This window comes from Geotrypetes seraphini, chromosome 13 (assembly GCF_902459505.1).
Source record: "Geotrypetes seraphini chromosome 13, aGeoSer1.1, whole genome shotgun sequence".
In the NCBI taxonomy this organism is placed as follows: Eukaryota; Metazoa; Chordata; class Amphibia; order Gymnophiona; family Dermophiidae; genus Geotrypetes; species Geotrypetes seraphini.
Genome location: NC_047096.1, coordinates 9,434,653 through 9,461,297, shown reverse-complemented (window position 1 = coordinate 9,461,297; position 26,645 = coordinate 9,434,653). Strand labels below are relative to the sequence as shown.

The following is a 26,645-nucleotide window of genomic DNA, read 5'->3' as shown; positions in this document are numbered from 1 at the left end:
TTACAGGTTAAACATACTAAATATACAGTTAACAGGTTACGATTTGCACTGGATTTGTCATAATTACTGTACAAGTTTACCATACAAGTTAGCTTTATCCTAACTTGACACATACTAGGGGTCTAATACTAATATACATAATATGCAGTTTACAGGTTACAATTTGCCATAATTATCCTTACAGTGCAAGTTTTACAATACAAGTTTTATCCTAACTTGACACACAAGACAGTTTACAGGTTAAATTTGCCATAGTTACATTGCAAGATTTTCAATACAAGATTTTCCTAATGTGACACATGGGATCTGGTACCAATATTCATTGCTTTGTAATCCAATGGTCATGGGCTTTGTGGAGGTGTGCCACTACCAAGATTGTTATCTTGGTGAAGGTGCATGGAGCTGTAGCTAGTCCAGACAGAAGAGCAGAGAACTGGAGGTGACGTTCTAGTATGTAGAACCTCAAGAACTTCTGTAGGCTGGGAAGATGGGAATATGCAGATAAATCTCAGATCTAGGTAGGCAAGGAATTCTCTCAGTGCCACCATTGCAATCACTGACCAGACAGTTTTCATGTGGAAGTGGGGCATCTTGAGGGCTGGATTGACTGCCTTTAGAGCCAGGATCAGTCTCTAGTCGTCCGAGTCTCTTTTGGGAAAGATAAATTGTATTGAGTATCTGTCCAAGCCCCCATTCTCCTCAGTCTTGCTTATATGCTGGTGAGATCACGCAAGCAATTAATGCAAGTTATGTGAAGAAAGTGGGCGTCAAGAAGCCCTGAAGAAGCAATTGTATACCGTGAAACGTTGGCTATAAAGGAGACACCATGTATTTGTTTCAACACACTTTTGTCAGTATTGCTAGGAAAACGACTCGTCCCATACGTAAAACAAGCTTAGCGGCAGTTTTTGCCGATGATGTGGGTGGAGGAGGCTTGAGCATTTATGCCCTGCCTAAACAAACCTGAGGCTTTTTCTTCCGTTCAGACAATGCTGAAAGCTGATTTAGTGGAGCTTAGTATTTATTGATAGTTATACAATTTTACTGCATAAATGAATGACGCACTGATGCCTCGGGATGATTCTGTAAGTTGGACATTGTAATTTTGTCTTGTTCTATTTTTACGTTTGTGTTGGTGTCTTATTATGTATGTTTTTTTCTGTAACCCACCTAGATCTTGAGATTGTGCAGGTTCTAAATTAAAAAAAAATAATAATAATGGTATGCCTATAACGTATAAGGGATGCAGAAACTTCCAGGCTAAGATTAATTGCTCCAGTCAGGGTATTGCAGTAGAGATGCTGTAGTCATTTTTCTTGGTTATGCCAAATGAAGTATTAGAGATTATATAAGAACTGAAGGTGGCTGCTTGTACTAGGAGAGAGGTGAGAATTAATTTCTTTGATTTACACCTGGCTGAAAAGATTGGCTGAAAGAATTTGTGATGGAGAAGGCTGTTACAGAGCCAATATTGAAAAGATGTGTTGCAGGTCAAAATTTATAGACCAATTTCAAGTCTTCCTTTTGTAGGCAAACTGGTAGAAAAACATTGTGGCATATCAACTTAGTAATTTTTCTATTGGTGGAGGCTCTGTCGTATACTGGGTTGGCTTTCTTTTGGAAGCTAGTATTTCTCTGATAATTCTAGGCAAATATTTTTCTTGAAGGGTAGCCAGCTAGGTCCAGTGGTATGTCATATTTAATATTTTATGGGTTTCCATTATGGAGGCAGCAGGAATACTTTTTTTGTTTGCTATTCAGTTAACCTGCTAAGGGTAGAACTGCAAAAAAACACAAATGTAGTAGACTGAAAAAGATTCTCAGAAGGTTGTGTTTGTGAGGAACTAAATTAAAATTGGACAAAGTGATGGGGCCTGAAGGAGGGATACATCCAAGGGTACTCGAGGAACTCAGAGGGCTTCTGGTGGCTCCATTGTCTTATCTTTTTAATACTTCATTAGTCTGGTGTGGTGCTGGAGGACTAAAGAAGGGCAGATGTAGTCCCTCTGCATAACAGCGAAGGTAAGGAGGAGGGTGAGAATTACAGGCCAGTTAGTCTGACTTCGGTAGTGAGTAAACTAATGGAAATGCTTCTTAAGTTTCAAGTTTAGGTTTTTATATACCGCCTATCAAGGTTATCTAAGCGGTTTTACAATCAGGTACTCAAGCATTTTCCCTATCTGTCCCAGTGGGCTCACAATCTATCTAATGTACCTGGGGCTATGGAGGACTGAGTGACTTGCCCAGGGTCACAAGGAGCAGCGCGGGTTTGAACCCACAACCCCAGGGTGCTGAGATTGTAGCTCCAACCACTGTGCCACACACTCCTTCAGTATATTAGTGTCAGATACACTGTAGTTAAAGTCAGATTGCTTACATGTTGCACAATAGAAGTATTAAAAAAAATCATACTGTAGATTAGAGAGTGAAGTGGAGGATGGTGAAATTTCTACAATCAAATGGATTGCAGGACCTGAGGCAGCATAGACTGTCAAAGTTTATCTTTTTGTGAATGATACCAAGCTCTGTAATTGGGTAGACTCCCTAGAAGGTGTGAATAACATGAGCTAGGATCTAGTGAAGCTTAAAGAATGGTTTGGTAATCAGCAACTAAGATTTAATGCTAAAAAAAAAAATGCAGAGTCATGCACTTGGGCTGCAAAAATCCAGGAGAACAGGTATAGTTAGGAGGTGAAGTACTTCTGTGCACGGAAGAAGAGAGGAACTTGGGGGTGATTGTGTCTGATAATCTCAGGGTAGCAAAACAGGTAGAAAAGGCAAAAGAAGAAAAAGTATCAAATAGATCAAAACAGAAGATAATCTTTAAAATCAACAAACTGTTCTCAATATTGGATAACTTAAACACAAATAAGATCACAAATGGCGGCAACCCATCTATTTCAACAACCATAGAACTAGCCAACTATTTTAAAACACAGATCCAATCCACATGAGACCAGCTACGACCCACCAATCCAGCTAGACCCACTTCAACAAAACCACCTATGGAAATACCAGCAGACAAATGGAATGAGTTTGAAGAGATTAGATTCAAAGACACAAAATGGCTTCTCCTAAAATACTTCAAAGCATACTACAGCTTCGACACCGGCCCACATTACCTGATCAAAGCAGACACTTCAATAACCATAGGAAAAATAACCCAGTGGCTCAACTAACACCTAAAAACTGGCCTTTTTCCCAAATCAGGAGGAGAAATTTATCTGTAACGCCCATTTCCATTTATCGTCCAGTAACTTCCATCCCCCTATTTATCAAAATGATGGAAGGATATATCGCAGAACAATTCAAATACAACACTTCAATGTCCTCCACCCTTCACAGTCATGATTCAGGAAAAATCACAGCACTGAGTCAGTAGTCACAGCACTAATAACATACGGCAAAAACTACTAAGCATTGGTCACAGTGCAATCATAATTCAATTTGACCTGGTAGACTTTGATCAAATGTCTGATATATTCAGTGATTTGGGGTTTAGTGGCCCAGTCCTCTCCTGGTTGCAAGACTTCCGAACCACTCAGCACTATACTATATATAATGGTGAACTTTCTGACAGTTAGCACCCTCCCAGTGGGGTCCCCCAAGGATCCCCACTTTCAACCTTCTAATGCAGTGTCTCTCAAACTTTCTCAAGCCGGGGCACACTAAAGGTAGTGGCCACGGCTTGAGGCACCCAGAAGTGCGCGGACGTTGCTGTGATGACATCACGTATATGCTTGACATCATCACATCAACATCCGCGCATGAGCAGAGGCCCTCCAAATGGGCCTGAGATGCCAGTAGGGGGTGCCAGCAGGGAAGAGGGCCGGGGAGAAGGAGAGGCACTGGCGCCTACTGATTGCCTGCAGCAGTGTTTCTCAACTACTTCAAGCTGAGTACCCCAACCACAGACCTCCCTAGGCCCACTCAAGCTCTGCCCCAGATCCCATCCCCTTTACTAATTGTAATGCAATATTTTCCATCCATTTTTCATATACACACAATATACACAGCAGATATAAATTCTCAAAACTGACACATTTCAATCATTATATTGAAATAAAATCATTTTACCTACCGGCGATGCTCTGCAGGCTGCTGTAATTAGCTTTAAAGGTGAGACCGGGAGACCAGGGGAAGCCGTAGGGAGAAGGGGGAAGCATGCAGACGTTCAGTGAATCAGGTAGTGCTGGCGCTGTACCGCATAGGGAAGTAAGTTGGCAGGCGCCTCTCTTCATCCTCAGTGTGCCGCAACACACTTGGAATCTCAGGAGACACACTAGTGTGCTTCAGCACACAGTTTGAGATACACTGTTCTAATGCAATCCTTGGGAGCCTACCTAGATCTCGCATGAATAAAACATTTCACCTATGCAGATGACATAACGATCCTGCTCACCACTGTCAAAAATGTGTCCATATCATAGAAAACTGGACCTCAACCCACTGCCTCAAACTAAATAAGAACAAAACCAAATTCCTTTGGCTAGGACCCTCAACGGACCCATGCTACACTCCAAGGAATACAGTAGATAAGAGACTTTCCATTAGAACTACAATCCCGAATCTTAGGAGTAGAAATTGATAACGACCTATCCATGAAGAGCCACGTACAATCACTGATAAAACAATCTTTCCTTGTGACAAGAAACCTAAGATCCATCAGAAAATAGTTCAAAACAGAGACTTTCTGAATTTTAGTGCAATCCCTAATCCTATCTCGACTAGACTACTGTAATGTAACACTAGATCTTTGCTCTAAAACATTGCTATTGCATCTACAACTAGTTCAAAATGCATTCAGACTTCTGTTGCAGTCTCTGATTTTGAGTGTCTTGGATTACTGTAATACCTACCTAGCTTTACCTAAAAATAATTTGAAAAGATTACAGCTTATACAGAATACAGTCGTGCGACTAATTTTCAATTTGAAAAATTTGATCACGTAATGGTATCAGATACTGCATTGGCTCCCAGTTGAATCAAGGATACTTGTTCAAAATGGCTTGCTTTTGTTACAAAATACTATATGGCTTGGTGCCAGCCTGTTTAGAAGAACATTTCAATTTCACAAATGGAAAACCATCATTGCGTAAAAATTCTGTTCTTTCGTTTCCCACAATTAAAGGTTGCACTTATAAGCAATATTTTCAGAGAATCCTGGCCTATCAAGTGACGTGTTGGGACAAAAGCTTTAGTATTCTATAGCGTTAGGTTCTAGTTCTAAAGCATTAGGTTCTAGTTCTTATCAAGTTTTTAGAAAGATGTTGAAGACACATTTATTTGATAAATTTTAATGTCAGAGCTTGTAGTTCACTGTGTGTATGTACAGATTCTTGTGAACTGCTTAGAACTGAGAGGTATAGCGATATACAAATGGTATGGAATCAGACACATACCTACTGTATAAAACTACATTGGCTGCCCATAACCACAAGAATTAAGTTTAAATTAAGCATCACTGCCTTTAAGATCCTGAGAGGGAATGCCCCCAATTACCTTACAGATTTGGGAATTTTACTCCAGGTTGCCTCCAACAGATATCTGGATTTCCAAAAAGCCTTCGACAAGGTACCCCATGAGCGCCTACTGAAGAAACTGTGGAGCCACGGGGTGGAAGGGGACGTGGACAGATGGATCAAAAATTGGCTGTCGGACAGAAAGCAGAGGGTAGGAGTAAAAGGGCACTCCTCTGACTGGAAAAGGGTCATGAGTGGTGTCCCGCAGGGGTCAGTGCTGGGACCGCTGTTGTTCAATATATTCATTAACGATCTGGAAACGGGGACGAAGTGCGAAGTCATCAAGTTCACGGACGATACAAAACTCTCCAGCAGGGTCAGAACTGTTGAGGAATGCAAGGAACTGCAGAGCGACCTGAACAAACTGAGTGAGTGGGCAAAAAGATGGCAGATGAGCTTCAATGTGGCGAAATATAAAGTCTTGTACATAGGGAAGGGGAACCCCATGTACAGCTATACGATGGGAGGGAGGGTACTGGGGGAAGGCAACCTAGAAAAAGACCTGGGGGTATTGGTGGATAAAACAATGAAGCCGTCGGTGCAATGTGCAGCGGCCTCAAAGAAAGTGAACAGAATGTTAGGCATTATCGAAAAAGCTATCACTACCAGAATGAAGGAAATTATCCTGCCACTTTATCGAGCGATGGTGCGCCCTCATATGGAATACTGCGTCCAATACTGGTCGCCGTACCTTAAGAAGGACATGGCGATTCTTGAGAGGGTCCAGAGGAGAGCAACTAGGATGATAAAAGGAATGGAGAACCTTTCATATGCTGAAAGGTTGGACAAGCTGGGGCTCTTTACCCTGGAAAAGCGGAGACTGAGAGGGGACATGATAGAGACTTACAAAATCATGAAAGGCATAGAGAAGGTGGAGAGGGACAGATTCTTTAGAATAGCGGGGACAGCAAAAACAAGAGGTCATTCAGAAAAACTGAGAGGAGACAAATTCAAAACGAATGCAAGGAAGTTCTTCTTCACTCAGAGGGTGGTGGACACCTGGAACGCGCTTCCAAGTGAGGTGATAGGACAAAGTACAAAACTGGGGTTCAAAAAGGGACTGGATGACTTCCTGGAAGTGAAAGGGATTGCAGGGTACAGATAGAGGGTTACTTTACAGGACATTAAGCGAATAGGGTATGAGCGTTTTAGGTTAGGATCACTAACAGGTCATGGACCTGGGGGGCCGCCACGGGAGCAGACTGCCGGGCATGATGGACCTCTGGTCTGACCCGGCAGGAGCAATACTTATGTTCTTAGATATTCCACCAGAAATCTTTTCCACTTAAAATTCTCAGCATGTAACAATATAAAGTCAATAGTCAATAGCTATTGGATTTTGGAGGCCTGGTGTGACTACTGTTCCTCCTATGCAGAGGTTCGTTTGTGTTAAAGTGGAGATTTCTTGCATGTTTTATGCTTTAAGTCTATGCACCATCGTGTCTAGTGTATTTGCCAAAAAGTGGGTTGTCGCATATAAAAGTACATTGACAAGTTTACCTTGTGTGGGGTGCGAGTTACTTGAACAATATAAAGTCTACCAGGCAAATTATTATATCCATTCAATACCAACTAAAAAATGCTGGAACCAACTACCATTTACACTACGGTCTTGTGACCACTGTCTCAGGTTCAGAAAACTTTTAAAAGCATTAAAATTTTGGTATACCGCGCATGCTCCTCATTGAACTTTAATAATCCATGCCAGCGTTTAAGTCCTATTTATCTAACTGTTGCTTCGTATGCAAAATGACTTCATAAGAAATATTAGCTGAGCTATTTTAACTATCAGCAAATGCCGCCAGCAGGGAAATTACCAATGAAGTAATTTTGTTTCCCAGGTTTTCTATTGTAATGCCTATTCTATTGTGATGCGGTGTTTTCTGTCTTGCTGGCGCCCTCCTCCATCTTCCTGCATCGTTCGCTGAAAGCCGCGGGCAGCGGATCCTATGTGCCTCTTGCGGCTGACCCAGAAGTGTTCCTCTGACGTCACGACGTCAGAGGGAATGCTTCCCTGCTGCAGGAGGCGCATGGAAGCCGCTGCTGCGGCTTTCAGCGAACGCTGCAGGAAGATGGAGGAGAGCGCCAGCAAGACAGAAAACAATTTTATAACGCGCATGGTTATGCGCGGTTTGTAAAATCTTGTATAACGCGCGCGTTATATGCGTGAAACTACGATAGTCTTGATTGGTGCAAAGTCTTGGGCTTGTAACTTCTTGTTAGAGAGGTACGTTTTGAAGTGCTCTCAAAATTCAATACTTTCAGTTGTTGCACTGCATAAATTGAAGGCATTGTTTATTTATTTTCTTGCTCCAAGGTAATATGCCTTTAGTAGAAAGGTCACCTTTATTCCTGAAGAGTTTATTCTATGATTTAATTTTTTATAGCATTTTATTTTGCTGTTCTGCAGCAAGCGTTAGTGTAAATGAACTAAGTTTCTGTGGCATAGTTCTTAAGAATAAATTTTCAGTTGAAAAACCTGTTGCAGCCACCCAGACTGATCAGTATGCAGACAATGCAGAGAGGAAATATAAACTGTGGAGCTTTTCAGGCTCATCAGATGAGAATGGCCCAGAATGCAACTCGTCTGCCAGGCATCCCACGTCACAACGGACCTCAGTACTCCATGATCCAGCCACACCTTCAACGACAAGTAAGCATTGAGTTGGATTGACTTCGTTACTACTGCATGTTGCAAATCATTGTTAGTCTTTTTGACCGTTCACTACTGAAAGCATTTTGAGTGTAAATTTGGTCTGCTGGCAGTAGGCATTTGGAAATACAGTTGAAGAGCCTCATTCCTACATGAGGTGCAATCCCTGTTAACCCTTTCAGGACCAAGGGACATATTTGTCCCATAACTTTAAAATCCTATAAATTTTGATTGGGATAGTCTACAGTTCTAAATTTGATATGTACGGATTCCATATGATACTGCCTTTATGTAAACAAACTGGTTCCGACATTCATTCATTAGCGTCGTTGCCAGATTGACGAGAAGATTCACTTGCCACACTGTCCATAAGCCAGAAGTTTGATTTTTTTTAAAAAAAATAATGATATTTCACAAAAAAAAATCAATTTTTTGGCATCTGCAAGCCCTTTTTACCATAAAAATGTCATCAAAACCACAAAAATTGGCCTACGATCCTTATGGTCCTGAAAGGGTTAACCAGCAGTAGAAGCTATTGCACCATGTCACTTTATTTTGTTGTGTTATAAGCCAGTGTTCACAGCCTTTTAAATTCTAGCACTGATATTTTTGATTTATCTGTTATGACTTAAAAAGTAGTTTTGCAAGAAAAAACTATTTGGCAGCACAGATTCTGTAACCGCCACCGATCGTGCGTCAGTCATGCATTGCTGTCGGTTTCAAAATTGCGCCTACATGAAAGATAGGCCCCGGAAATATAGTATATGGTTTTCCAGGCCTACATTTCTGGTGCCTGTCTTGGAATGAATTGTGCTTACGTAGGCACTTTAGGCTGCCTAACTCCACTTCCGGCATTGGTCACACCTACTTTGGTGTTTGTGGCCTACATCGCCTATGTAGTCGCAGTTCTGGCACAAGTAGGCACTTCTTCCTCACTGTTTTTTGCCATTTAAAATGGCATCCTTCAGTTAACTTAGGCGCCAGTAGGGTGCCAGTTTTAGAATTTCCCCTTAAGCCTTTTTGTTTATAACTACAGGCAGTCCCTGAGTTACAGATGCCTGATTTAAGTAAGACTCATACTTAAGAATGTGGTTGTGGCTTCATTTGGTTTCACTGAGCAGTATTTCCAGTGGCCTAGACTCCGATACCTGTCCTATAGCAGATTCGGGAATGATGCAGGGCCACATTAAGAACAGTGTGTGGTTGTGCACGCTGTACCTTAGAGGGAACACTGGTAGGGAAAGTTGGCCCTTTTGTCAGAGGTAAGCAGCAAGAATCTTAAAATCTACAAGTTCTGAGTTACATACAAAACTGACTTAAGAACGGCTTTAAAAACATAACTCGTTCTTAACCTGGGGACTGCCTGCATTTAAATTATTTAATGTAGGAATTAATTGTAAACTGCTGTGAGCTAAGAATGGGAAAGTGGTATAAAAAGTTAAATAAAATAAGTACAGACGAGAGAATGCATCATCTTGGGGATTCAGTTTGCTTTTTGAATGGGGACAATACTGATAGGTTCTGCCAAAGAGCAGTCAGTCAGTCACATACGTTTATCTGCTATAATCCAGTTAAGCTGTTTCATCTCTGCATCTTTAGCCTGGCAGTGCATCTTTTCCATGACTACCCTCCCGTATGGCAATAATCAGCCATTCAGTCTTTGCAGGCTAGATGACAAGGTTCAGAAAAAGTTGCAATGTTAGGGAAGCAAACTTTAGAAAAGTTTTACACACAAAAAGCATGTTACGCAGAATTTACTTCTGTATACCTGCAGGCGGTGATTGCATATATTCTTCTATCCCTGTATTTCTGTAGAAGCAGTTTGTGGTGTTTACATGTATACTTTGCAAAATACTACACATATATAAATCAGCAACCATGCACATGTTCATTCAAGCACAAATATATAAATATTGGTGATCTGTAAAGGGAATGTATATCAATACTTTTCCCTTTCTAAAATTGCTGCATTTTATGTTCCTAGTTTTAAAATATTCCTAAATGTACTAAAATATAGATCTTACAGTTTTGGGAAGAAAAAATTGCAATAGAATAGGAAGCGATTGTGGACTGCTGAAGAAAAGGGGCTGGCTTTCTACCGTACGTATTCCTGGTTTGTAACACACGTGGTTTTTCTCTGTTGGCAGCATTCTAACCCTGGACATGCAGGCCCTTTTCCAGTTGTTTCAGTTCATAACAATGCAGTCAATCCAACTAGTCCTACGACAGCAAGTATGGCAAATGCAAACCGTGGTCCAACCAGCCCATCTGTTACATCCATAGAACTTATTCCATCAGTAACAAACCCAGAGAACCTGCCTTCCTTGCCGGATATACCTCCTATACAGGTTAGTAAGCTGGAACGTTGAGATGAATAGGAAATCTATTTTACTAATCCTAATACAGACTCCATTAAAACTGAAAGTGTAGTTCTGGAGCTCAACCATAGTGGTTGGCATAGAAAACTTGGATTTAACCAGTTGCACTGCATTTCTAAAGAGGAGGCTTGAAACTGTAAGGCACTTAATTCTGCCCATAAGAGTTGGGCTGGAGAACAGAAAGGTTAAAAAATAATTGAGCAAGATTAAAAATTAATATACAGCACTGCATACATGCAGCAGCGCTATAGAATTTAAGACATCGCAGCACTGTTTAGTAGCAAGGTTTACATCATTAAAAGGTTTTCCTTAAATTGAATACTTGTTTAGATTGCTTCTTTTATTTAGGCATATCTGCATTTCTTCCCCTATAAGTTGATAAAACCAAAGACACTGTGGAGAAGATGATCAAGATGCAGGCTTTATTAAAAGTTCAATCCAATAATCCACAAAAAGAAATATCTAAGACTCAAACCGTTGGGAACTGTAGACCCAACACAGTCTGTGTTTTGACAAAACTGTCTTCCTCAGGGGTCCCTAAAGGTCCTGATACAGAGTCTCGTGGATCAGAGGCTAAAAACAACTCTTAGCAAAACTGCGCAGTTGAGAAATCTTCTCCTGCTATTAAGGATTTCTCAACTGTGCAGAGTTTTGCAAAGAGTCATTTTTAGCCTCTGATCCATGAGTCTCTGTACCAGGACCTTTAGGGACCCCTGAGGAAGACAGTTTTGTCAAAACACGGACCGTGTTGGGTCTCCAGTTCCCAATGGTTTGAGTCCTAGATATTTCTTTTTGTGGATTATTGGATTGAACTTTTAATAAAGCCTGCATCTTGATCATCTTCTCCACCGTGTCTGGTTTTATCAGATTTTTTTATTATTATTTCTGTGGAGTACTTATGGTCATCATTTTGGTTGTGTTTCCCTATAAGTTGTACATCTATTTGTAATCTGAACACGAATGGTCAAATATACTGACAATTGTTCCCTTACAGTACATGATGGGAAAAATTCATTAGTTCATCTGGTCCCTAATAAGCTAATTTTACATAGTTAAAAATAATTCCTTTTTAGGTAAACACACAAAAAAAACTATTGTTATGGGATAGGAGTTTAGTATTAATGTTTTCTGTTCAGCAGCTGCCTCTGGAAATGTTGTACTACTTGAAATAGGCATCTGTTATAACTGGTCTTTCTGATGGCTGTAGATGTCATTCTGAAATACAGGAGCTGCTGTAATTTGGCATATCTTTCCAAACCATACATGTCAAGAAAGCAGATTCTCCCTGCATGCACATGCATTGGCATGCTTAAGTATCTTTGCTTTTGGTTGTGATAAAATAAAAATATTGATCATTGTCTTAGAATTGATGCTGTAAGGCTTTTTTTTTTGTTGTTGAGCAGTTGATTAATTATTTGGATTTAACTTGCACTGTTTCAGTTGTTCAATGCCATTACATTCAGGTATAGTAAATAGTTCCCAGGGGACTTAAAATATAAGGTTTAGGCATACATCAGAGTACATTGGAGTGAGTTAAGAAAATGTGGATTATCCAAAAAAGAAAAGTGGTTATTTTAAAAAGCATTTTAAAATTATGCAGTTGCATGTAAAATTATGTATGCCCTTAAGATTGCTTACTACGTAAATATATGGACTACATATAGGTATGCCAGTGGGCATAGTTTAGGCGCAGTGCTTTACAAAATAGTATGGTAGATGTAGACATATAAAGGCTAAAATTTCCCAATGTGTGGATACATGGAGACATCTTAAAAAATTAGGCCCGCAGATGCATATGCACACATTTGCCTTCGGGGCAAATTTGTATGAGAAAATCGATATACTGTTAAGGATAGGTTTTTCAAATTATTTTATAAAGACATATATGTTGTATTTGTAAAATAGCACACAGCATAAGTCTATTTTCCAGTGCAATAGGTGAAACATTCTAGACAGATGGGTTGTGTCCCAATTGGCTGCATGCCATCTGCAGAAGGAATCCGGATTTTTTTCTCTGTGCTTCTGCTGTACTTCACTGTGCTTGCTAGCTGTACCTAAAGTTTTTCCCTTCTGCACACATGCCAACAGGGTTGTGTGTGTTCTGCGCTCTCCATTTTATTAGTTTATTCGGTGTTTTTTGTCCCTTTTTTCAGGATTTCTTGTGCTCGGAACAATTCTTTAGTTCTGCCTGCATTGAGATCAAATAAACTGGTCTGCAGCTGACTCTAAACCTTATGTGATTTAGTGCACAGCAATGCAACAATGTAACACTTATCTCATTTTGAAGAGTATTAGATGTTTGCGGCTCAGCAGGATCACAAATGATCAAAGTGCTCTGGGTGCTCCATAACCTTCATAACCTTAATTATTTTCCATATTACAGTTGCTCCCCTAACTCAGACTTGAAGGCTTCCTCAGGAGGCGTATTCATGTGGCTTGGAAGCGGGCAACCTTCGCTGTAACTGCATTCTCCGTAACACCAAAAATAATTAAACTCGACCGCTGCAATGCGGCGTGCGAGTGATTAATCACATTGTTACATTGCTGTGCATGTTTGTGTCGCATAAGGTTTAGAGTAATTAAAGAAATAAGTTCTATTGGGGACAGAAAAGTGGTGTGATGGTCCCAGTATTGTTCTCTAAGCGGCTCTGTTGCAGGAGACAAAGACACTGAACACTTTTCACATATCACAAATGTATGGGTCTTTGGAATTTAAGTTTATTATGAAATTGAATTTGATAAACCAAATGGTATGCTTTATATGAGCAGACTTTATATTGTTACATGCTGAGAATTTTAAGTGGAAGAGATTTCTGGTGGCATATCTGCTGGAGGCACTGTGGAGTAAAATGGCCAAATCTGTTAGGTAGTCAGGGACATTCCCTCTCAGGATCTTAAAGGCAGTGATGCCTAATTTAAACTTAATTCTTGTGGTTATGGGCAGCCAATGTAATAATAATAACTTTATTCTTTTATACCACCATAACCAAAAGTTCTAGGCGGTTTACACTAAAAAGAGCTGGACAGTGAAATACAATAATACAGTAAAAAATACAAATATTTGTAAAATAGTTTCATATAGTAGGGCTGTAGGTCTTCTGAGTTCCATAGTCTGTATGAGTCTTACTGCTGCATTTTGAACTAGCTGTAGACACGATAGCAGTGTTTTAGAGCAAAGAACTAGTGTTAACATTACAGTAGTCTAGTCGAGATAGGATTAGGAATTACAATAAATTTTGGAAAGCCTTTGTTTTGAAGTATTTTTGATAGATCTTAGCTTTTTCATCACAAGAAAAGATTATTTTATTGGTTGTACGTGGCTCTTCATGGATAGGTGGTTATCAATTCGGGATTGTAGTTGTAATGGAAAGCCTCTTATCTACTGTAATCCTTGGAGTGTAGTGTGGATCAGTTGAGGGTCCTAGCCAAATAAATTTGGTTTTGTTCTTATTTGAGTTGGTGGATTGAGGTTAAGTTTTCTATGATGTGGATAGTGATGAGGGCGTTTGCTAATGCAACTGTTACATGTAGCATGATCATTATGCTGTTTGCATAGGTGAAATGTTTTATTCATGCGAGATCTAGGTTGGCTCCCAAGGATTGCATTAGAAGGTTGAACACTGATGGTGAAAGTGGGGATCTTTGGGGGACTCTGCCGGGAAGCTGCCGGCTCTCAGAAAGTTCACGTTCCTTAACGTACAGCATAGTGCCAAGTGGTTAGGAAGCCTTGGAACTAGGAGAGCACTGGGCCGCTAAATCTAAATCACTGAAGATCTCAGACATTTGAAGTCTACTAGGTCAAATGCAGCTTAGGTCAAATTAGATTATGATTGTGCTGTGTGACCTTTGCGTAATAGGTCTTTGCCGTAAGTTATTAGAGCTGCGACTACCGTTTCACCATCTCTGGGAGTCGTAGCAGGTTCAGATCCTGGGGGCTGTCTGAAAATTTTATTTATCAAGGAGAATGAACTGTCCTCACAAGTGATCTACTGCATTAAATGCCCATGTAATTTAATGTACAAAACGAAGTTTGAAAGTGAGATTGGAAGAGCATCTCTTTATTATTCGACTTATGAAACAGGAGACTTCCTTAGTGGAGCATTGGACACAAGCACAACATTGTCTAAAGTTATCCTCTGAGGAAGCCAGATTGCTGAAACTGAGATCCCAGTTGGGAAATCACTTGATGGGGTGCTGAGTCAGGAATGTATTGGAGAAATTGTTTCACCCTGAAAATCATCATAGAAGATAAGGGAATTGCTTCATTTTGGAACAGTAAAACCGAAGATAAGTACAAACAGAAGGAATTAAAAGTTTAATATTTTCTGAATGAACTGCTTTAAAATGTATTAGTGCAATGATTGAGAAGGAGTGTTTGTCACGGTGTGAAAAATGAGTACCTGCTGCTGGGAAGAGCAGTCTCTTCTGAGTACTAATAACACAAAATAGAAAAATAAATAAAACTAGCAACAGTTGGTCACATCAGAGGGACTGAGTTTTGGGTTCTTATGAATGGGCGTTAAGATAAACCCCCCTGATTTGAGGAAAAGGCCAGTTTTTAGGTGCTGTTAGAGCCACTGGATTATTTTTCCTATGATGGTTGGGGTGACTGCTTTGATCCGTTAGGTAGGTAGGTAGGTGTTGAGGCTGCAATATGCTTTGGAGTATTTTAGGAGTTTTGTGTCTCTTGAATTTAATCTCTTCAAAATCATTCTAAGATCTGTCTGCTGGTATTTCCATAGGTAGTTTTGATTCAGTGGGTCTCACTGGATTGGTGTGGTATAGCTGATCTTGTGCGGATTCAATATTTTGCTAGTTCTGGAGCTGTTGAAATAGAGGGGTTGTTGACATTTGTGATCTTGTTCGTCTTTCTTAGGTTATCTAATATTGAGAACAGTTTCTTGATCTTCTATGCTGATCTGTTTAGAGTAGTACTCTGTCTCATTTGCATCAGTAGTGATTTATATTCTATGATTTCCTGGTGCCCTTTACCCTCCCTCCCTTTTTTTTTTTACAAAAACGTAGCACGGTTTTTAGCACTGGACATGGCAGTAACAGCTCTGATGCTTATAGAATTCCTATGAGCGTAGGAGCTGTTACTGCCGAGGCTGGTGCTTTTGTTAACGGGGAGGGGAGGGGGGGTTAGTCTTGTTTTCTGGGGAGGGGTGTTTACGCCAGTAGCGCTTGGCTTGTCAAGAAGCTCTCTTTAGGGACATAGTGCTGAGTTGAACCACTTCTCTGATGATCTTTGGATTCTTTTGCTTCATTTAAGTGGGATTAGTTTGTTTAGGATTTGTTCATTAATTGTTTTCCAGTGGTCCAAGAAGTCTTAGTCAGGGATGGGGAGGGATAGTAATAGATCTTATCGATGGCCCATGTGTGGGTTGTTGAAACAACAGTTTGAGGTCTATCCCATTTAAGAGGTCGAGGAATTTCGTGGTTTGAGAGTTGAAGGTTGAGGTCTCCCATGATGAAAGTGGAATCATTGTGAACTATGGTTCTTGAGATGATGTCTGAGAACTGAGGTTCACCTTCTTGCCATTAGATAACCATCAATGTTAAAATTATAGTTTAGCCTGACCAGCAATTTGTTTATTTTTTATTGGTGGTCAAATATTGTAGAAAAGCTTTGATTTGTTTGTACGCTATGAAATTTGGACTTCTGTGTTTATGGCATAGGATGAGTTCATAGCTGCTGGATTATCTTCCCCCTTTTAAATATTTTAATTGTTAAACTGATATTTGTACCACTAAGGACAATGCGAAGTAGAGCTATTTAGTGAAAGATATAAAATGAGTTGAAATAGAATGCTCCAGGATCAAACAAACTTGCTTTTGAAAGTGTACAATGACTTTAATGTTAATGCATAACCTCTGTGCCTTTTGATTTTCCAGTTGGAAGATGCTGGGTCAAGCAGCCTAGATAATTTGTTAAGTAGATATATTTCCATTGGCCCTCCACTTCCTCAGCCTTCAAGCACAATGAATCCATCTCCTGGACCCTCCTCCATGTCTCCAGGGTCAACAGGTAATGTATCGCTTTACTTGTCTATAGGTTTTGGCTATCCTTTGCAAAAATATAAGTTATTACAGAGAACAAAAATACTCCTATCAATATAAAAACATCACGTTTTTAAACATCTGATTCTCTGTTTCTAGATAGAGCCAGGTTGCTTTTTATTCAGATTTTTACATTTCAATGTGCATTCATCTGAGTTTTCCTCCTTTCTGGTTTTGGGGTTTCTCCAAGGCACGGCTTAATTTCTGGGGGAACAGCCTGGAACTGAATTCTACCACTTTTCAAACTCCAAAGCAGCTGCTCTAGCCCCTCCTTTCCATGCAGCCTGCAAGGAAGGAGGGGTGAGCCTAGGACTGAAAATAGGCACTCTACTCTCTAATCAACCCCTCTTCTCTTCTTGGTCCACCATCAGCTTCCTTCTCCACATCTACAATTCAACTTTTTTGTTTACAAATTAAGCCTGCTCCAAGAACATGCAGGATTGCAAACCTCAAGCATGGATTATTTCATCTGCTTGAGCCTGCCATCAGAGCAGTCTTTAGAAAGTGCAGAGTTCAATGTCACCTCAGTTTCACTTCCATAGAGCCTATCAGACATGTTTTTCCCCGTGGTTACAAGTAATTAGCATGATCGATAGAATTAGAAAAAAAGACAAACTGCCTCTGATCCTTCTTTTTTGTCTTCTAGAAACCCCCTAGTTAGGTTTACATTTGTTTTCTAAATGTGTTTCCTTAATTTTTTGCCATACTGAGGCTTGCACAGATATTGGCGTAGTGGTTGATATTTTATCTTTGAACCATTTGATTAGTCACTGATCTTCCAATGTCCCAGAAAGGAAATGTAGTGGTTTCAGAAAATGTGCCTGGAATGGAAAGGCAGTGTTTGGATTCCAGCACTCATATATTGTGCATGTTGGCCCACATTCATTAAACGGCACCTGAAGTTAGGCACCTAGATCACCATGCCTAACTTAATTTTTAAATTAGCATAATTGGCACTGTTAATGAGCAATAATGAGCTTATAATTGACAAAATAATGTTTATGGTAGACACCTACCAGAAAGTGGGTTATAGGCAGATCGTTGGCAGATCTTGGTCATGTTTTGTGGCTTGGAACCTAAATTGGAATAACTCGTATATAAATAACTCATTTATATAATTGGATTTCCATTTTAATTTATTTGTTTTTGGGTATACAATAAAATACCATGATGCAAACTTGGGAGATGAAGTGTTTAGAAGATACTGGGAGACTAGGACCAACTTCTATTAATTTGTAAGAGACCCAAGCTGGGCTAGCTTAAGAAATTTTTGGTACATTGTAAAGTGTCAAATCATGGAGAATACTACAAGTTATTTGAATTTAATGGTGCTTAATTTTCCTAAATCCCCTGTATCATCTTGAAAAATATTTAATGCATATATGTTGCAAGTACTTAAGATCCTGGACTCTGCGATTCCTCCTTTAAGGTAGAAAATGACATGGGGACAAATTTCCCGTCCCATCCTCGCGAGTTCTGTCCCTGTCCCATTCCTGCAAGCTTTGCCTTAACCACACAAGCTTTAAACACTTATGTCATTCTCTAAGGTATACTTTATTCTGTCTAAGCAGTGTGAAGCTCAGGGGATCATATCTAATGGAGCCAAGTTATTTACATAGTTTGGACCTTATGGGCCTTTTGAAGCATTCTGCAGTGGGGGAGTCAAATTGATGCACCTTCCTGGTCACCTCCATCTTTCCTCGAGATAGTGAACATGTATCTTTCAGGCAAAGATAAGAGTTATTTCTTGGACTCAGTGTGGCTATTTCCTGATCTGTGTAGGAGTATACAGGACCACGGCAAGATGTGTTGCCCTTTGTATGGGGAGGGGGGCTTAGGTTCCATCGACTTGGGTTTGAGTCCTAGCAACTTGATGAGTTAAGATCCAAAAAGTTGGCCTAGTTCTGCTGATGCTACTATTAATTATTTCTCGAGCACTACCAGACTTGGTCATGAAGGAGACAGTTCCTTCCCGAAAGAGCTTACAATCTAAACAGACAAGACAGACAAACAGTTCTAGTCCAACTAGGTCCTCCAGTATCATTCCCATGGTGGTGGTTGTGTCCAAGCCACATAGTTGCAAATTGCTCTCTGCTTAGTTCCTTTGATCTTCCCAAACATGGTGGTAAATGTGTGGAAAATTTCCCAGAAGAGGTGGTGGAGACAGAGACTGTCTGAATTCAAGAAAGCATGGGATAAGCACATGGGATCTCTTAGAGAGAAAAATCTTATTCTTAGTCTTATATACCAAATCATCTCCTAAAAATAGGAGCTTGATTTGCTTTACATAATTAGATAACAAAGAAAGATCCATTAACATTCATTGGAACTATAGCCTAAAAAGCAATGAAACATAGATAATGGCTACTTCAGATGGGCAGACTAGATAGGCCATTTGGCCTTTATCTGCCATCATGTTTCTGTGTTTCTCTCTCTCTCTTCTCATGTTGTGACTAAAATAAGACAGTCTTAAATTCATCATGTGTGCTTCCAGTGACATAGTCTGTCTGATCTCTTCCAAAATCAATTTGTCAGTTCTTCTGGCATTCCACGGCACACACAAAATCCTTCTCCAGCACTAAAGATAATTGCAATTTGTGCTTCCTTTGTAATTGTATGATTTTTGTCTGCTTCTAAGTGCATATTTTTTGAGCCAGAAAAATAAAAAATTCTATTGGATGGTTAAAAGTTAGAACTTCTGACATGGCTTCCGTCTAATTGATGCTGGCTGTGGAGTAGGGGACATTGTTATGTTGTACTGTGCCTTTTTATTTTTTTTGCCTTTTCTTTTCCTTGGCACCCTGCTTCAAAATTTTCCATTTGGATTCTTTTTGGGGGGCATTATTTCCAAATAGGTTATATTTGCATATCTGTATTTAAATTGTTACCATCCAGGCAGTGGAAGGAATCTACAGGGTATCTAGTACTCACAACACATTACTATCCCTCCCCATCCCTGACCAAAACTTCCTGGACCACTGGAAAACGATTAATGAACAAATCCTAAACAAACTAGCCCCACTTCAATGCAGCAAAAGAATCCAAAGATCATCAGAGAAGTGGTTCGATGGCACTATGTCCCTAAAGAAAGCTTGTTGACAAGCCAAGCGCTACTGGCGAAAACACCCCTCCCCGGAAAACAAGACTAAATCCCCCTTTTATAAAAGCGTAGCACCAGCCTCGGCGTTAACAGCTCCTACACTCATAGGAATTCTATAAGCATCAGAGTTGTTACCGCCATGTCCAGCGTTAAAAAAAACATGCTACGTTTTTGTAAAAAAAAAAAAAAAAGGGGGGGAGGGTAAATGGCACCAGGAAATCATAGAATATCAACCACTACTAATGCAAATGAAGACAAGAGTACTACTCTAAACAGGTCAGCATAGAAGATCACAGATGTCAACAGCTTCTCTATTTCAACAGCCCCAGAACTAGCAAAATGTTTTAAAATAAAGATTGAATGCACACAAGATCATCTACCCCACACCAAACCAGAGAGACCCACTGCATCAAAACTACCTATGGAAATACCAGCAGACAGACCTTATATGTACTCTTCTGCTGGAGCATGAAACTTTTGGAGTGTTTGAAGACTTGAAGATTTTGTGAGCAGTGGGGGGCTATGAACGGAGTGTTTGATTTTCCAGGTAAAGATGAGTATTTTTCTAACTCTCCTGTGCACAGTCAGTGGTTTGGACTTTTTTGAGATATGGAGCAAGTTCTTTGTGGAATTTTTATATTCCAGTGATAAGATAGCTAGAAGTTTCTGCACTTAAGCTTGAGGCTTTTTTCTCTACATGTTTGTGACTTCTAGATAATTCTTTAGGTTCCATCCACTGTCTGGCTTGGTAACAATTTAAATATAACTGTAGCATTAGTTTTTGTTACCTTTTATATTGGATTTTGTATTATATTTGCATATACCATGAAAGTAACAAACAAGGAATCTCTCAGTTTACTCCCAGCACTCGCATTGTGCGAAAAAGAGCTTCCTTATGACGTTCATGATATGTAATGTGTATAGGCAACCTCTTAGTGTGCTTGAAAATTCCTTTCAATCAAGTTAGAGAATGACACGGGGAAAAAAAATTTGTCACCGTCTACGTCCCGTCCCCGTGAGCTCATCCCCGTCCCCGCCTCATCCCCACAAACCATCTGATCCCTACTTTCCAAACAAGGAAATATTCCAAATAGGCGCTCCCCCATTGGAAAAACCTATTACTATCCCTCAGATGGGAGAGGCACCTTACTAGACTCCCTCCCACCCCTCATAAAATATGTAAAAAATGTATGCAGATGTGCTATTGAATTGCTACAGAATTTTCTAAATCTTGCTGCAGAAATACCAAAGATCTACCTCATGAAAAAAGGGCCATGCAGGTAGTTCTACAATAAAAATGGATTTATGCCTGGAGAAATAAAATTTAAAAACACCTTCCCCCCCGTCCCCTTATAGTATTTAGACTTCATGAATTCTTCTGCAATTAAAAATCAGTATTGATTTCTGTAAAAGAGGTCTGAAATGGTAAAAACCTTTGTAAGGAAGAGGCAGGAAAAAGAGATCTTGAGAGAGAATGATGGGAAAAGATAGAGTGGCTAAGAGATAAATGAAAGCTTGTACACCGAGACTAATCTCTTCTTCCTTATGCCCCCCAGAAGGCTTGAAACTCAAATTTCTTTTTCCTTACAAAGGATCGCTTGGTCCAGCAGCCCCCTCCCGTCTCATCCCACCATCTGCCTCCCTCCTTCCCTTACCTTATGTGTCGAATTGTTCTTCTCCAGCGGCACGCTTTCAACAAGTCACACGTGAGTGGCTGCTTCAGTTGAATCTTCTCCTCTGACGCAACTTCCTGTTTCCAGTTGCGTCAGAGGAGGATTCAACTGAAGCAGCCGTGCCCGCGCGCGACTTGCTGAAAGCGTGCCACTGGGAGAAGAACAATTTGGCACATAAGGTGAGGGAGGGAGAGAAATGGCGGGACGCGACGATCGGGCAGGAGGGGGATCCTGGACCGCACAATCCGTGACCACACGTCTTGTTCCCTTCACCGTGGAGACAAGACCATTCACCGCCTTGTCCCTGTGGCGACTACTATTTTCTCGCTCCCCGTTTTGACGGGGTACCCGCGGGTATCGACCATCGTGTCATTCTCTAAATCGTCTAGGGTTCTCAAAACAGTGGGAAATATTTCTGCCACATTTTCTTGGTCTCGCTGCATTTCTTGGTTCTTGAGCATCTATCTTTCCAAACGATTTAGAGTAATCGCTTGGGACTGACACCTCTATGATTAATTCTATTCTGGTGTGTTTTTTTTACCCTACATTCCTTGCATCTAGCTTATCATTCTGAATTGGAGTGCCCCAGGCAGTTGTCATCTCTTCATTCTCCTGAATTCTCTTAGGTTTGTGATCCCAGTGTTTTTTAGTACAGTCATGTCGTAATGCTTATACAAATCTCAGTGGATGAGACATGCCCCACTCTATTGTGCCTTTCTATATAGAAATGTTCTGCCTTTTTGAAATAACAGGTATAAGATGAGTAACTATTTCCAGCTCTTTCGTACAGAATCTACAGATGTCTATTGTACTTGGGGTTTTTTATTCCTATGCTGGTTGTGAAGTATCTTGTCCATAATCTGCTGTCTTGGCCCATAATTCAGTAGCTCATTCTTAAGTTTCAGTTCCTCTCCCTAACCATTCATGTGTCCGATTTTGAGCAATGAAGGGTTCCTGCTGCAATGCTTTGTATTTACTAGTGCTGCCCAATTTGCCAATTCGAATCGATTCACTGATTCATTTTGGTGAATCGAGTCAAATCAATTCGTTGTCCAAGAAAATCGGACTCACTGACTGAGCGATCTCCACCCCGGTGAGACCTGACATACGTCCGAAGTCTCCTAAAGCAGTGGTGGCACTCTGGGCTGTTCTGTGACCTGCCTCTCCAGGGCCTTCCCTCTACCGTGTCTCTAATGATGTCATCAGTGATGCAGTAGAGGGAAGCCCTAGCAGAGCGAGGCAGGCCACGAAGCAGCATATTCAGAGTGCTGCTGCTGAATTAGGAGACCTCAGAAGTATGTCAAGACTCAGGGTGGGAGGGTTGGTGGGGTGCTGCTGCACAGGGGGATGGGAGGGAGGAATGGAAAACTGCACAGGGGGGTGTGAGGGTAGAAAGCTGCTACATAGGGGAATAAGTAGAAGAGGAGGAAAGATGCTGCACATGGGGGGGAGAAAGAGGTAGAATTGGGGTGGAGGATAGGAAGGGAGGGATGAAACAGAGGTAGAAAAGGGTGCGAGGGAGATGTGCATGGAGAAGAGAGGGAGAAATGTTGGACACAGTGTGGAGGGCAGGGAGAGATGGTGCATGGGAAGAGAGAAAGAAATGTTGCACATGATATTGGAGGGGAGGAAAGGAGAGATACTGCATGAAGGGGAATAGAGAGGTGTGACCCAGGGCACAAGGCAGGGAGAGAGAGAAAGATAGTGAGAAAGATGTTGGATATGGCAGTGGAAGGAAAGGTACAAAGATGGATGGTGAGCACAGAGAAAAGAAGAAAAATCAAAGGGACAGGAGACCCTGGTGAGCGAGTTAACAGAAGACAAACCGAAACCAGAGCCTGGAACCAAAATGATTTGAATAATAAAATGACCAGACAACAAAAAGGTAGAAAAAAAAATAATTTTTATTTTGTGATTACAATATGTCAGATTTGAAATCTGTATCCTGCCAGAGCTGGTGGTGTTAGACAGCAAGCATGAGCTAGGACCTAACAGAGAGAGGAAAAGTCTTTTTTGTTTATCTTGTTTACATCACAGTGCAGGCATAGGGTGGGAGAAGAGGCTACAAAATAAACCTGCCAGGATGTTTGAAACCTTCCCCCCAAAAAATAAAAACTCACCTAACTGGGTAGGAAAAGCAAATTGAATAGAAAAATCAATTCAATAGACTGAATCAAATCAAAATTTTTTCCTTGAATCGGGCACCACTAGTATTTACTATTGTACTTGTTTTTCCTCATTTATTGATCTAATTCTTAGATTTTTAATTTAATTTTTTTTTTTGGGGGGGGGGGTTAATTTTCATTTGTTCCTTCTACTTGGGAATGATTCTCCATGTTTAATGACGGAGATAGTTCTTCCTGGGTATGTTCAGTTATTTTTAGTGTAAAGTGCCATGAACCCTTTTGAGGATATGACGGGTTATAAATACTGTATGTATAATTCTGGATGTTTGTTTATATTTTAACCCTTTTAGCTTATTTGGATTTAATGTTAAGTAATCCTAGATGCCTATCTAGCACAATAGTTAGAGCTGGGTGTAGAAATAGATTATAAATTGTGCATTTTTGCTTGCCCCAAGCCTTTTTCAGCTTGAATGTGCTGGTTTCTTTTTACTACAGAACCTTTTTCAAGCTATGCTTGTAAGTTTGATTTATTTTCAAAAATGGAAAATAAATCTGACATGTAGTGTGTGTTGTTGGTTTTTTTAATTTGCACCCACAGAATACCTTTTTAAATGTTGACTGATGCATATATTTCAGGTTTGTCCAACTCCCACACACCAGTGAGACCACCAAGTACATCCAGCACAGGCAGCAGAGGCAGGTGAGTGTTTTAGACAAGGCAAGATGATGCATTTGAATAACAGTAACACATTTGTGTTCATTTTATTGAATTTAATTAGTAGCTGAAGGCAAGTTCACATTCAGATGCATTGGGTATTTCCCTGTTCACAAAGGGCTTTTCAATCTGTTTGTACCCGAGGCAATGGAGGATTAAGTGGCTTGTCAGGGGTCACAGAGAGTAGCAAGGGGATTGGACCCTGGCTTCCCCAGCTCTCAGCCTGCTGCTCTAACTACAGGGTTATTATTCCTTTGAGCTTAATTTACATTTTCCAAATAGAAGTCATATTACTACTGCTTCTGCTACTGCAACTTAAATCTTAGTAGAACTGTACATTTAACGCATTTAAAATTTTTGACGCAATTGTCTCTCCTCCCCCTGCTCCCTCCTCCATAACCCCCATTCTAAATTATACCATTCTGTGCCCCCAAAGAGCTAACTTTGCTGGTATTGTCCCCCCCTACTTACCACCAGAGCACCACTGCCCTCCCTGGAGAGCTGCCATTCCACAGTCGCCACTTGCCTCCAGCTGCGGCCACCTCTGCCCACCACCTGATGTGGTTTTCTTTCTTTCTCTCTTTTCTTCTCCCTTCTCTCTCCCCTTTCATAGCTGCAGGCTAGGCATCTTCAGTCTCTTTTCAGTCACTGCTTCACCAGAGCAGGAACTTACATCAGCTGCTTTAATCGCTAGCACTGCTGGTGGCTATGGAAGGAGGAGAGAGAGCTGACCGTGGTGGTGGTGGGGGAGGAGAGAAACTCAACTTGACCATGGAGGAGAGGGAGGGAGAGAGAGAGATGGGGTGGGGGAGAGGGAGAAAGAGATGGGGGGGGAGATCTCACCACAAAGGGGGGAGGATAGGAGCACAGGAAGATTTGCTGGGAGAAGTGCAGACAGACGTGGGAGGTAGGGTGATGTTTGAGAGAAAGAATCTGGAAATAGGAATGGAAAAAACAAAGGATATGGTGACTGAGGAGGGAAGGAGAGAAATGGTGAGCATGGAGTGGTGGGGAGAGAGGGGAAGCAACAGAGAATTGAAGAGGGTTCCCATTCAGGGAGATGGTAACAACGAATGGCAGGGAAGAGAAGAGATGGAAACTAGACAGATTTTGAAAAGGAGGAAGAAAAGTTGATCATGAAAGCTTGTAAGTCAGGAAGAGGTGAAAGAGTGAATAGAGCATAGGGAAGCGAAACAAGATGTTTAGAAAGATAAATTCGCCAGACAGCAAAGGTAAAGATTATTTTATTTTTAGTTTAATAAGAGGGGTAATGGGATTTGATATACTGCCTTTCTATGGGACAATTGAATTGAAATGTGTCAGTTTTGAAAATTTATATCTGCGATGTATATATTGCACTATACAGGATGAAATGTGAGGGACGCTTTATGCGATTAATCAAGCAATTAAAATATTTAGTCTATGTACAGCCCTATTTCTTGGTCTTACTAGGTGTATGCAGTGCTGTACAAAATATGTAAGAGAGTCCCTGATCTATCCAAAATTTACTCGTCTTCATCTTTGAGGGGAAATTTTTGAAAGAATATTTTTAAACCTGAAATTCCCTGCAGTGAAATATGGAGCTTAACCACTGTTGTAAATAGCCTCTAGGATTTCAAAATCTATAAGCTTTGCCTCTCCTAGCCTTGCTTTTACTTGACTACGATTGCAATGTGAAACAGTACAGGTATAGTCCATGGGGATGGGGTGCATTTTTCAGCCACCAGTTTTACCCAGGTAAAAATTTTCTAAAAGTGCTCCTCTAAGTGGTTCATTCCTAAATAATTTACAAGGATTATGTTGGTTTGACTTGTCTCGTTCTTATATTATAGAGGAAGGGATTAGTGGAGAGGTGACTTGTTAGTTTATGTAATCTTCCTTGTACATTTCTTTTTTTTTTTTTTTTTTTTCTTTATTCATTTTAAATTTTACAAGTGTACAACAATTTCCTTCATTAATATACAATTTCACTTGAACATCTAAAAATTACTCTCCACCCACCCCTCCGAAACATATTTGTAATTGATCATCACATACTACATTAATTATATCAATCATTTTTATCCTTGAAATTAAAAGCCCACCCTCCCACCCACCCACTATACATAATCATAATTGGGGAAAAACAAAACTAACTATTTATTATAATAATTTATTAATTAAATTTATTAAAATATCCTTTTATAACAGCTAGTGTTCTTTCCATTTCATACACGTGACACACCAAATTCCACCAAAAACAATAGTTTAATCCTTTATAATCTTTCCAGTTATAAGTTATTTGTTGAATGGCAACTCCTGTTAATATCATTAAAAGCTTATTATTAGAGGATATTTGACACTTGGCCCTCATAGACATACCAAATAAAATTGTGTCATATGACAAAGCTACAGGATTCTCCAACATACAATTTATTT

General features: G+C 40.3%; 1 protein-coding gene across 3 annotated transcripts in view; it reads left to right on the top strand.

The window, feature by feature from the left end:
* Nucleotides 1–26,645, top strand: part of TRIM33 (tripartite motif containing 33) — a 155,742-nt gene that overhangs the window by 88,789 nt on the left and 40,308 nt on the right. For all 3 annotated transcript variants that reach the window (XM_033919373.1, XM_033919372.1, XM_033919371.1), the window contains exons 10-13: nucleotides 8,011–8,175; nucleotides 10,323–10,523; nucleotides 16,449–16,581; nucleotides 24,149–24,212. In XM_033919373.1, the coding sequence (XP_033775264.1) occupies nucleotides 8,011–8,175; nucleotides 10,323–10,523; nucleotides 16,449–16,581; nucleotides 24,149–24,212 (563 nt within the window). The remainder of the gene's footprint in view (nucleotides 1–8,010; nucleotides 8,176–10,322; nucleotides 10,524–16,448; nucleotides 16,582–24,148; nucleotides 24,213–26,645) is intronic.